Raw genomic sequence first — 12,863 nt, 5'->3', positions numbered from 1 at the left:
ACCTTCTTGCTGTGAGGCGACAGCGCTAACCACTACACCACCATGCCGCCCTCAAAATCAACCTCATCTCATTATCTCTAGCCGCTTTATCCTTCTACAGGGTCGCAGGCAAGCTGGAGCCTATCCCAGCTGACTACGGGCGAAAGGCGGGGTACACCCTGGACAAGTCGCCAGGTCATCACAGGGCTGACACATAGACACAGACAACCATTCACACACACCTACGGTCAATTTAGAGTCACCACTTAACCTAACCTGCATGTCTTTGGACTGTGGGGGAAACCGGAGCACCCGGAGGAAACCCACGCGGACACGGGGAGAACATGCAAACTCCACACAGAAAGGCCCTCGCCGGCCACGGGGCTCGAACCCAGGACCTTCTTGCTGTGAGGCGACAGCGCTAACCACTACACCACCGTGCCGCCCTCAAAATCAACCTGAATAGAATAATAATATTATAGCATATGAACCATCAAATTGTGCAGTGTAGGGGATTCAAGATGGCGGCGTAGAAGACGGACACAGTGAAACCAGCTCCTGTACATAATCCTACTTTTCGCTCCAGACCCACGCTAATTTGCCATAGAAACAGTGGCGGCTCCTGAATTTTTTTTCAGGGGGGGCAGTTTTCCCCCGTTATGTCTACACGGACCATAAATGTCCACAGGACTGAAGTAAATTGACCTAGGCAGCAAGTCAATAGTCAACCAAACCCAGAAAAACACCACGGTGACTGGAGCCCTCAGTTTCGTCTTTGCCTTGTAGAGCTAACTTGAACACTCCACAAAATTTCACGCATTGGGTGAGCTGGTTTAATATGTGCCTGTTCTTGCTCACCTCATCATTGTGGCGGCGAACTGCTAGCCTGTAGCCCTCATCCGGTTGTGTAGCGATGTTCACTCTCCCAAAAGCCGAAAATTTCAGGCAGCTGCCCATGTGAATCTTTGATGACTCATGTTTTTTTATTTTCTCTGACAAATGATGCATGTCTGAAACTCCAGTGACCATCCAAGCAGTGTTGTCCGTGGAGCCACCTCCAGGGTGGAAAAGTAAGTAGGGGGAGCAGAAAACCGCTGAGGCGTCCTTGCAGCCAGCTCACCAGGATTTGCGCTGGGACCATGTTGAAGTAAAACCTCGAGTATATGATTCCCCCCTTGTCGAAATTTGTTTTATGTTTAGATTTGGTCGAGGGAGGTCCAGCTTGTTTTGTTGCCAATTTAGCTCGATTTGATCGCTGACTAAATGGAACTTCTTTTAAGGACCGCACTGAATTGCTTTCCGTATCCATAGACATATATACATAGACACCGCATTGAGCTGGTGGCCCCGTTGCTGGGATACGTCAGAGTGTCTGCCATATTTGATGTGGCAAATCTTCCCCGTAAACCAATGCAAGTAAATGGACTGAACTTCATAAAGCCCCTTTCTACAATAATATTTAACTCCATGCCTTTTATTCACCCATTAAGACACACACGTATATATTTGGGAAACAAACAGGCATCAAAACAACACACAACTTTTAATGTGATGGTTATAAATAGTGTGCGAAATACCCTGTACACTGCAAACTAGCGACAGATACGCGATAGATAACTCAGGTAAGCTAATCAGTCAGCATACCTTAGCAAGTTACCAAAGCCTGAGGCCACAATAACCAACCTACAAGACTGAATACGATTATGCTGCCCTCAGTATATGTGCTGTGATACACCTTGGCAGTTAGACAAACTCCTTCCTGACATCACGACTCTGGAGACAGTTGTCCATTATCCACAGGTTTAATGACGTAAGAAAGAGTAAAACTAAAGCACACAAAAGGCATAATGAGTACAAATGAAATGCTCTTTTATGCTTACACATTCACACAGTGTAAATATACTGACTTTTAAATGAACTAAATTACTTTTTGTTTTTAACCGCTACCTTTTATATATTTATGGCTTATTTATCAATTATGTTCATGTAAACCACTGTATTTTAATGTATTTTAACATATCATCCACTATTTACTCATATTTATTGTATTTATTCTCTCATATGAACTTTAACAGTCCTAGCTAAGTAGACACAGTAACAGTAACAACTCGAGAGATTTTCTTCATAAAACTTCCCAAACTCAAAATTGTCACAAAAACATCATCTACAATCATCAATAACAATGAAACAAATTAATACACACCAACGATGCTATCAAAGGGCATAAGATGCAGGCAGATTCAAAAGGATTGGAAAAATGACAAACAATGGCTCTGAGCCCTGCCCTTCTTTTTACTTCCTGGTTTAAGTCACCTGACATGTTGCAGGTAATTTCCTGTTCCAAAATAAAATGTACAAAACGCTCATTTAACAATTGTAACAAAACACTCCCCGCCTGGCATGAATACAGGCCACTAAATAAATCCTAGACAGTCTATTTCACTGGGCCTCTGGGGGGGGGGGGGAGAAGTACTATCTCACAAACAGGCCTAAGAAAGAGTTTGGTAACCCCTGTCCTTGTGACCTTGACCTCAACCTTTCTCACCTTCCCGTCTTCGCTAGGAAAGGTCTGTGTTACCAGTCCAAGAGGCCATTCATTTCTTGGTACTTGACTGTCTTTGAGGAGAACAACACTTCCTGGATTGATGTTTGGATGAGTAAACTGCCACTTCTTGCATGCTTGTAGTGTTGGGAGGTATTGCTTTCGCCACCTGTCCCAGAAGGTTTTGGACAGGTGCTGGACCTGCCGCCACTGGTGCTTGTAGAGGTCTGAACCTCCAAACTCTCCTGTAGGAGCAGAAAGGATGTTTACTTTTTGAGTGAGAAGAGCAGCTGGAGTGAGTATAAATGGGTCTTTAGAGTCAGTTGTCACAGGAACAAGAGGCCTGCCATTGATAATGGCTGCCACTTCTGCCATGAAAGTCACCAGCACCTCATGGGTAAGTTTGTCCTTCAGCTGAAGGAACTTCTAATCCAAAATTCTCCTTGCAAGACCAATCATTCTTTCCCATGTACCGCCAAAATGGGAAGCGTGCGGAGGGTTAAAGGTCCAAGAACAACCTTGGCCTGACAGGTAAGTTTTCACAGTTATGTCGTCAATATTTGAGGGTATCTTCAACTCCTTGCAGGCACCAACAAAGTTGGTGCCATGGTCCGAGCGGATGTGTTTGACTGGACCGCGCACAGCAAGAAAGCGCCTTAGTGCGTTGATGAAGCTGGATGTGTCAAGGGATTCTATGACTTCAATATGAACTGCTCTTACACTCATACACGTAAAGATTACAGCCCACCGTTTACTGTGTGAAAGGCCTCCTCTTCTTCTACGTGAAGAGACGCTCCAAGGGCCAAACACATCAAGCCCGACATTTGTAAAGGGAGCTTCTGTCGAGAGACAATCTGCTGGAAGACTGGCCATCTTTTGAATTGTAAGTGGGGCTCTAAGCCTTCTACAGGTTATACACTGGTGAATGATGCTGCTCACTTTTCTCTTGCCACCAACTATCCAAAGGCCAGCTGTATGGACAGCCCCTTCTGTAAACAGACGGCCTTGATGATGGATCTGTTCATGGTGGTGTTTGATGAGTAAGGTTGCAACCTGATGTTTGCCAGGAATAAATCACTGGAGTCTTTTCACTCTGACTAAAATTTGCATTGTGGAGGCGGCCTCCGACTCTCAGAAGGCCGTGTGCGTCAATGAAAGGATCCAGATTTTTGAGAGGACTACTTCTAGGGATCTGCTCATGCTTTTGGATACCTTTAATCTCTTGACTGTAGATTTCCTCCTGTACTGCTCGAATAATGATGTGCGATGCTTGATCAGACTCCAACAGTGCATCCTGTTTTGCAATGATGCCAGCCCTTACAAGGACTGTCCTTTTTCAAGTTCGTATTGAAAAGACGGGCTATGTGAATGAGGTGAGTTATAGCCCGAGTTAGAGACTTCCAGGATGAAAACTTTGAGAATCTTTGAGACCCAAGTTGCTTGGATGTTGTTGTAGTACTCAAAGTGGACACCAGAGGGCGAATGTCTGGGTCTGAACCCGGGTCTACAAGCTCGTAGGTGCTCTCCGAGGCACTTGTCTCCAGTGTGTACAGAAATTTGGGTCCACTCAGCCAGTCTGCAGTGACAGATCGTGTAGCATGGTCTGCAAGGTTCTGCTCTGTTGACACGTAGCGCCATTGATCTGGGTGAGAGGACCTTCGGATACGTAATACCCGGTTACTTACATATACATAAAACTGCCTGGTTTCATTAAAGATATAACCAAGGACTACCTTGCTGTCTGAGTGGAAGGTTGTAGCATCAAGCTGAAGGTCTAGTTCTGCCAAGATTAAGTCTGCTAACTCCACTCCAAGCACTGCTGCACAAAGTTCCAGTCTTGGAATTGTTTGCTCAGGACAAGGGGTCAGCTTGGCTTTGCCCATTACAAATCCCACATGGTTATTTCCAGCAGAGTCAGTTACTTTTAGATATGCCACAGCGGCAACAGCTTTTGTGGATGCATCAGAAAAAACACACAATTCCCTTCTGATAGCTGCTGAGGGTGAAGTTGTAGTGTAAGCTCTGGAAATAGAAAGCTGAGACAGTTCTTTCAAAGAAGCTCTCCAGGACGTCCATGCTTCCTCCATTTCTTGGGGCAAGGGCGAGTCCCAGTCACTGTTCTCAGTAGTGAGTTCTCTCAAAATGGCCTTGCCTTGTATTGTGACTGGCGCTACAAAACCTAGAGGATCATAAAGGCTGTTAATTGTAGACAAGACACCCCGTCGAGTATAGGGTTTTATCTCAGAGACGCTGAAGTGGAAGCAGTCGGTCTGGAGGTCCCAGTTGATTCCAAGACTGCGCTGCATTGGCAGTGTGTCTGCATGGAAATCAAGGTCTTTAAGATCTTTTGCACGATCTTCAGCTGGAAAGGCCTCCATGACCTCCTTGTTGTTTGCTGCAATCTTGTGCAGTCTTAGCTTTGATTTAGAGAGAACATCCTGTGTCCTTTTCAGCAGGTTGACTGCAGCTTCGACTGTGGGCAGGGACTTTAACCCGTCGTCTACATAGAAGTCACGCATCACAAAACATTGAACATCAGGGTCAACGTGTAGCTCACTGACCTGAACAGACTGGTGCAGTCCATGAATAGCCACTGTGGGCGAGGGACCGTTTCTAAAGACGTGGACCGTCATTCTGTACTCCACAATGTCTTTGGAGGGGTCATTGTCTTGGAACCATAGAAAACATAGGAAGTTCCTATCATTTTCCCTTACTGAAAAACAATAGAACATCTGTTCTATGTCTGCGGTAAAGGCAATTGCTTCCTTTCTAAAGCGCATCAGTACACCGAGCAGTGTGTTGTTCAGATCAGGCCCAGTCAACAGCACGTCGTTGAGCAACACACCATTGTACTGGGCACTGGAATCGAAGACCACTCGTATTTGTTTTGGTTTTCTTGGATGGTACACTCCAAATATTGGCAAGTACCACTGTTCTTCGTCCTCACTGAGAGGAGGGGCTAACTCAGCGTGACCATTCTTGAACATCCTGTCCATGAAAATGAGAAAGTGGTCTCTCATTTCAGGCTTCCTTTCAAAGTTGCGCCTGAGCGACCTGAGACAGTCCAATGCCTTTTGCCTGTTATTGGGGAGCCGTTGATGTGGGCATTTATAGGGAAGTGGAGCTACCCAACCGTTATTTGCATTTTTTTGTTAGTCCTTCTTTCATTATTTTCATGAAGATGATGTCTTGGATAGATGGAGCTACATTGTTGTCATCTTTGGTCTACTTGAAAATGTTATGTCCAAGGCTGTCGACATCACAGTTTGATATCTCCTCAGAATGTATTAGGAGATGGTTTGTGACCTAGGTGTCACTGTATTTTTCCTTCACACGGAACACATTAGGACACGGGTCAAAGAGGGATGGACGTCCCCGTTCTGAGGTGTTCGTGTAGAAGGCGCTGATTGTTGGCGGTTTGTGAACGCTACCTAAACATACATTACCCATGATGACCCATCCCAGGTCCAACTTCTGAGCATAGGGTAGGTTGTGTGGGCCATTTATCTGTTTGCGCACCTTATGCACTCTGATAATATCCCGACCTAAAAGGAGCATAATTGGGGCCTGTTGGTCGATATCTGGGATGAGGTGTGCAACTGACTTTAGGTGTGTATGATGAAAAGCAGCATTGGGAGTTGGAATCTCATCTCTGTTATTTGGAATGTCGTCACATTCTATGAGGCTGGGCAGTGGGATGCTTACAGTCCCATCCAGAGATTCCACGATGTATCCACTGGCCCTTCTTCCTGTCGCTTTCTTTACTCCAGCACGTTTTTAATGAATAAGGAGCACTTGGACTTTGGTCATTGAAGACTTTAAAGAACTGTGAGCGAGCTAGTGATCTGTTGCTCTGTTCATCTAAAATCACATACATCTTCACTGCATTGTCAGCATGGCCAGCTGGATACACTTTTACAAGAGATATCTTAGAGCAGGAGCGATCCATCACATCTCCACCGCAGACGTCCGTGCATTTGGTGGTGACGTGAGGTTGTGGAGAGGTATCCTCCTCCCCACCATGCTCTGAAGCAGGGGTGTCAAACCTGATCCATAAAGGGCCGTGTGGCTGCAGGTTTTCATTCCAGCCATGCAGCAGCACCCTGATTTGGCTTATTCAATCAACTGACACACCCACCCTTTAATCAAGGGTGGCTGTGGCTGCAAGTATTTGACTGTGTGAAGACAGTTCAGTTGATTGAATGAGCCAAGTCAGGTGTGCTGCTGCATGGCTGGAATGAAAACCTGCAGCCACAAGGCCCTTTATGGATCAGGTTTGACACCCCTGCTCTGGAGCCATGTCCATGCCCTTAACCCAGGGTGCGGGTCCAGGGTGAAGCGCTGTGTGATGCTTTTCACTTTTGCATTCATAACATTGGACATTAAATGTGCAGTTCTTTGCAACATGTGTTGATGAAGCACAACATATGAAGCAGACATTATTTTCTTTCAAGAATGTCTTACAATCTTCGATGGGCTTTTCTCTGAAAGCATGGCATTTGCGTAGTGGATGGGGTTTTTTATGTATTGGACACAGTTTGTCACAGTCATCTAATTTCTTTGAAGGCTCTCTAGGATCAGAGTTGGCTTTGGGGAATATCTCTGTTTTGTGAACAGAGACTTCTCGCTGTCTGTTTGGCTTCCAAACTGCTTTTTCTGTCCTGGGAGATACGTCTGACTGAAGGACAAAGTTGAAACTTGGGTCATTTCTGACATTTGCTTCATGGCAAACAAAGGCTACAAAGCAGGTAAAGGGGGGGATATGAAACACAATGTTGCCACTTGTAGGATACCCCAACTGATGCCCACCTTTCCTGCAGACTGAAGGGGAGCTTCTGTACAATTGGGTTGACGCCTTTTGCTGTATCGAGGAAAGAGAGGCCAGGTAGGTCTCCTTCGGCCTTGGCTGACTCTAGTTCCATTAAAAGATCACTCAACTTTGTTAGTTTAGAATAATCTCGGTTTGTTATTTTTGGAAAGGCATCGATACGTTTGAACAGAGCATCTTCTATCACTTCTGCAGAGCCATAAAATTGTTCAAGTCTGTTCCATATCATAGCCAATCCTGCTGCTGGATGATTGATGTGTATTGCTCTTATGTGTTCGATGTGTTCTGCCGACTCTTTGCCAAGCCACTTAAACAGAAGATCCATCTCTTCGCTTGGCGTCAAGTTTAAACCTCTGGTTGCGTTCTGAAAAGAACGTTTCCAGGCTCTGTAGTTCTGAGGTTTGTCGCTGAATTGAAGTAGGCCTGTTGCTACAAGCTCACGACGAGCAAAGTACCTCACAAAGTCGCTAATGTTGGAGTCGTCATTATTGGTGTTTGAAGATGTGGGATAGGATTTAAGAGCAGGACGACCTTTGTCGTTTTGAAGTCCAAGACCGTACTCAGGAATGGCATTGTGGTTGTCAAACCAAACATTGCGTGTCCTATCAACTTTATCTTCATAGATGTGAGGCTGCTGTGAGGTGAGAGGAGTTAGTTGAGAAGACGCACTGTAGTCATATGTATTAGGGGAAGCAGCGTTGGCTTGAGCCTGATGGAATAAGCTGGCTTCCGATTTAATAGTTGAAGCCAGAGTTTTGTAGCTAGGGCTTGGCTCTCTTCTTGTTACAACACCCTCGTCTAGTAGCTGAGCGTCTGTGTTTTGTGATTTGGCTTGGTCAAGAACATATTGTTGTGTGCATTGTGCAGCTTCCAAAGGACTAAAGTCCAAATTTAACATGAAACCATGTCTTTCACTGTTTGCCTCTACTGCAGATTCAAGGGCTTCTGCCTCAGCTACAGCAGCAGCTGTCTCTTTTTTTATAATTGAGCATCTCTATTGAGGCTTCTAGCTTAGCTTTTTCTAGCTTTAGGTTCATTTCCTCTTCGGCATAGAACAGGCGTGCCTTTGCTGCCTCTGCTCTCGCTCTTGCCTTGGCTGCAGCGGACCCCGTTGATGATACACTTGAGCATGCAGCAGAACATGTAGCGTGGGACTGCGTCTTTAAATGAAGTTGCTTTCTCGGACATGGCGTTGTCTGGTGACGTACATCTGTTTAGACACTGCTGTGATGGTCATCCACTGGCTGCGTGTGATGTTAGTAGCATCTGTCAGTTTGCTGCGTTATCTTGCCCGTTAGAAAGCCGTTGTTTTACTATGCTGCCCTCAGTATATGTGCTGTGATACACCTTGGCAGTTAGACAAACTCCTTCCTGACATCACGACTCTGGAGACAGTTGTCCATTATCCACAGGTTTAATGACGTAAGAAAGAGTAAAACTAAAGCACACAAAAGGCATAATGAGTAAGTAAAACTAAAACACACAAAAGGCATAATGAGTACAAATGAAACGCTCTCTTTTATGCTTACACATTCACACAATGTAAATATACTGACTTTTAAATTAACTAAATTACTTTGTTTTGTTTTTAACCACTACCTTTTATATATTTATGGCTTATTTATCAATTATGTTCATGTAAACCACTGTATTTTAATGTATTTTAACATATCATCCACTATTTACTCATATTTATTGTATTGATTCTCTCAGTCCTAGCTAAGTAGACACAGTGACTGTAACAACTCGAGAGACTTTCTTCATAAAACTTCCCAAACTCAAAATTGTCACAAAAACATCATCTACAATCATCAATAACAATGAAACATATCAATACACACCAACGATGCTATCAAAGGGCATAAGATGCAGGCAGATTCAAAAGGATTGGAAAAATGACAAACAATGGCTCCGAGCCCTGCCCTTCTTTTTACTTCCTGGTTTAAGTCACCTGACATGTTGCAGGTAATTTCCTGTTCCAAAATAAAATATACAAAACGCTGATTTAACAATTGTAACAAAACAATGATAAATGATGGAAATAGTGGAAAAACTGGAAATAGTGAATGAAAATAAAAATTTACTGTTTTATTTATTGAGTTACCACACAGACCTACTCTCATTGAATAAAGTGAGCTGAATGACCACCAAACTGAGTTCGGCCAGGTTCTAATGTCATACCAAAACAAAATACATCACTGATTCCTTCACATTCAGAAAGGTTAAAAACATTCATCATACGTTCAAAAACGTTCATCATAGTGTGGCACTATTATATCTAATTCTCACTGCTTATAACTCTACACCTACCTGGTGGAGATGAGCTGGGAAACTGAAGACTGAAGGAACAGTATTGAAAAGTATTTTTCCAGTCTCACCTGTGAAAGGTAATCCCATGTGATCTCGTTTGGACGGTAAACCTGTTGGTACAGTTAAAAGCAGCACATGAATGAAGCATCTTTATTCTCGGCTACTGTCTAGACGCTATACCAGAGACGGTTGAAGAATCTCCACTTTGCCACATCCAATATGGCGGCGAGGATGACATATGATTCTACGCAGAATGCGGCGTCTATGTTTATATGTCTATGTCCGCATCCATCTCACCTCAGAAACTGAGCAGATCGAATGCAACTTTGCCGCGCTTCGCAGTGACGTAAGCACGTTAGGGCAAGCCCCCCCGGAACCCATAGAGATTGCATTGAAGTGTCAGTCAGGAGAAAAAAAATAACATGGGACTCTATCAGTGAACTCTTGGGCGATTTTCAGTGTGACTGAAATCTCCCCAAAAGGGGCTGTACTCTAGAAGCAAGACCACCCTGATTGGACAATTATACCCAGAGACAGATTAAAACGGCCTCGAGCAGTGCTGGTGAAAGTTTGTTTTAAAAAAAGAAAAAAACTATTTTTTTTTCGTTTTGGCAGTGCGTCGCCCAATCGCCCTTATGCACCAGCCGCCCTTGCATAGAAACAACTACATTTACCTCCTATAACTAAAATAATAACTGGAGATGCCGTCGAAAAAAGCTGAGGTAGGTGCGAGGGAAGATAGATGTGGAAAGCCCACTTTATCAACAATACCTGTAGCTAACACAGCTAGTCCTGCTAACATTAGCCCGGACAAAGTTAACGCCGAAAAGCCGCCGACATGGTTTCATGAAAAATTTGCAAAGGGGTTCGACAAAATTCAAGCCTTGCTGGACCAAAAGCTGAACCCTTTGGCCACCTCAGTGGATAAACTGATCAGCGACAACCGTGCACTAGGTCTACGTGTTAAAGAGATTGAAGGCAAGCAGGCTGACCACACTAATAGTCTCAACTCCCTACACAACGACCTCGGAGATTATAAAAAAAAGACGGAGGAAGAAATTAGCAATCTCAAAGATAAACTCAATGACCTTGAAAACAGAGCCAGAAGTCAGAATCTGTGACTGGTTGGCTTCCCAGAGGGTGTAGAAGGGAGCAACGCCATCACTTTCTTACAAGAGTGGCTCCCAAAAATACTAGAGCTAGAGTCCGGGACCCCATCAAGATCGAGCAGGCTCACCGCACACTCCAGCGCCGACCTGATGATGGTGGCCACCCCTGGGCCATGGTGATCAGGCTGCTCCGCTTCACAGATGTGACGAGGATCCTTGATGCGGCACGGAAGAAAAGATCGCTCCAGTACAGTAACTACAATATAATGATATTCAGAGACATGTCCACAACTCTCTACAGAAAAAGGAAAGCCTTCGCACCACTGAAGAAGAAGCTACACGACCACAATTTATCATTCAGGCTCCTCCACCCTCCTAACTTGGTGATGGATCTCCTGGAGGGCAGACGCACTTTCACCTCCCCGGTGTCAGCTGAGAACTACCTGGGAAAGCATCACCCCGACGTGCTGACCTGAGCCTGTGACGCCAACCACCTGAGGTAACGAACCACATTGAAGCTTCATGTGTGAAATAAGACAGCATTGAAATCCGAGTAAGGCGGACTTCTTCCTTTTTTTGTTACTTTGTTTTGCTCTCTTCTTATTCACCTCTTTTAATTTTACTCACTCCATAAGGACTACCTGCTGAACAGACAAACTAGCTGAGCACACTGTGTAGGGCCGGATTGATTATGTGGGCAACAGGGGTTCTTGCCTGGGGGCCCCATGGCAATAAGAGTACAGGCTAAAAAAATCTGTATTCCTCTGACTTTACATGTACATATCCTCTGTAATGCCAGTAGAATTACGTCTCTTACTTTCATTAATCAAATTTTATTCAAATGTTTAATGCCCAAAACCTATTTATTTTAGATCTCTTTTGCAACGTTCCTTTTTTTCATCTCATCTCATCTCATTATCTCTAGCCGCTTTATCCTTCTACAGGGTCGCAGGCAAGCTGGAGCCTATCCCAGCTGACTACGGGCGAAAGGCGGGGTACACCCTGGACAAGTCGCCAGGTCATCACAGGGCTGACACATACACACAGACAACCATTCACACCTACGGTCAATTTAGAGTCACCAGTTAACCTAACCTGCATGTCTTTGGACTGTGGGGGAAACCGGAGCACCCGGAGGAAACCCACGCGGACACGGGGAGAACATGCAAACTCCACACAGAAAGGCCCTCGCCGGCCCCGGGGCTCGAACTTAGGACCTTCTTGCTGTGAGGCGACAGCGCTAACCACTACACCACCGTGCCGCCCGTTCCTTTTTTTTTTGGATGAATTTTGGCAGGATACTCTGATTATTTGTTGTATTATTACTATTACTATTATTATTATTTTTAATTCTAATCCTCTATTTTATTTCGTCCTGCAACTTTTGGTCTCTCGACGCCCAGTACGTGTGATACTTAATGCTCGTCCCTTAGTTGGATCTCACTACTAAACTCGTTACCTCCAACTGGTTCTATGATAATTGGCCTCCTCAGATGTTAATTATAGAACTTTTTGAACCCTTTTCTGTTCTGAATCTTTTATGTTCATTAGTTCCTTGCCCATCACCAATTGGGCTGTTTTGATGGCATCTCACAATGGGTTTTTTTCTATCTGAAACCTTGGCACCTTACTTTAGATTAGGTAGTCTGGTTTCACCTGGCAGGGCTGAGTATGCTACTACGCTTGTCGATAGGAAGAAATATATGTCACCTCTCTTTTTTTGGGGGTGGGAGGGTTTTGAGGGAGGGCAGAGGGGCTACGGGTTTAGTAACCTCTCTGATTACCTTAGTTTCAGTTCTGACTTCATTAGACGATTTGTTTTTTATGGCACAGGATATTATTTTGTTTTTTATATTAACCAATGACACTTATTGTTTGTCTTACCATACTGATGTGACTGTCCGGCGACCGCCTGCTGCACCACCATATCTGTGTTTACTCCCTACCAGTTTAACTTACATGGCCAAATATGATATATAGATTTCTAAGCTGGAATACCAATGGCATTAATCAACCTACTAAACACCAAAAAGTCCTTAACTTCATCAGAAAGCACAATGTTGACATTGCATTTCTGCAGGAATCTCATTTAACT

The 12,863-nt window shown here is 44.4% G+C and overlaps 2 protein-coding genes across 2 annotated transcripts; both read right to left on the bottom strand.

The window, feature by feature from the left end:
• Positions 1 to 1,551: 1,551 nt before the first annotated feature.
• LOC132890173 (uncharacterized) lies at positions 1,552 to 6,591 on the bottom strand. The gene is made up of 2 exons (XM_060926963.1): positions 2,183 to 6,591; positions 1,552 to 1,805 (listed from the first exon to the last, which is right to left on the bottom strand). Exon 1 carries the CDS (start codon positions 5,539 to 5,541, stop codon positions 3,796 to 3,798), a length of 1,746 nt encoding a protein of 581 aa, XP_060782946.1. The 5' UTR covers positions 5,542 to 6,591; the 3' UTR covers positions 1,552 to 1,805; positions 2,183 to 3,795.
• Positions 6,592 to 6,729: 138 nt separating this feature from the next.
• On the bottom strand, positions 6,730 to 11,891 carry LOC132890172 (uncharacterized). The gene is made up of 2 exons (XM_060926962.1): positions 9,191 to 11,891; positions 6,730 to 8,787 (listed from the first exon to the last, which is right to left on the bottom strand). Exon 2 carries the CDS (start codon positions 8,245 to 8,247, stop codon positions 7,243 to 7,245), a length of 1,005 nt encoding a protein of 334 aa, XP_060782945.1. The 5' UTR covers positions 8,248 to 8,787; positions 9,191 to 11,891; the 3' UTR covers positions 6,730 to 7,242.
• Positions 11,892 to 12,863: the final 972 nt, after the last annotated feature.

The sequence above is a fragment of the Neoarius graeffei genome, chromosome 8 (assembly GCF_027579695.1).
Source record: "Neoarius graeffei isolate fNeoGra1 chromosome 8, fNeoGra1.pri, whole genome shotgun sequence".
Lineage (NCBI taxonomy): Eukaryota > Metazoa > Chordata > Actinopteri > Siluriformes > Ariidae > Neoarius > Neoarius graeffei.
The sequence above is the reverse complement of the archived record's forward strand: the minus strand, read 5'-3'. Positions and strand labels throughout refer to the sequence as shown.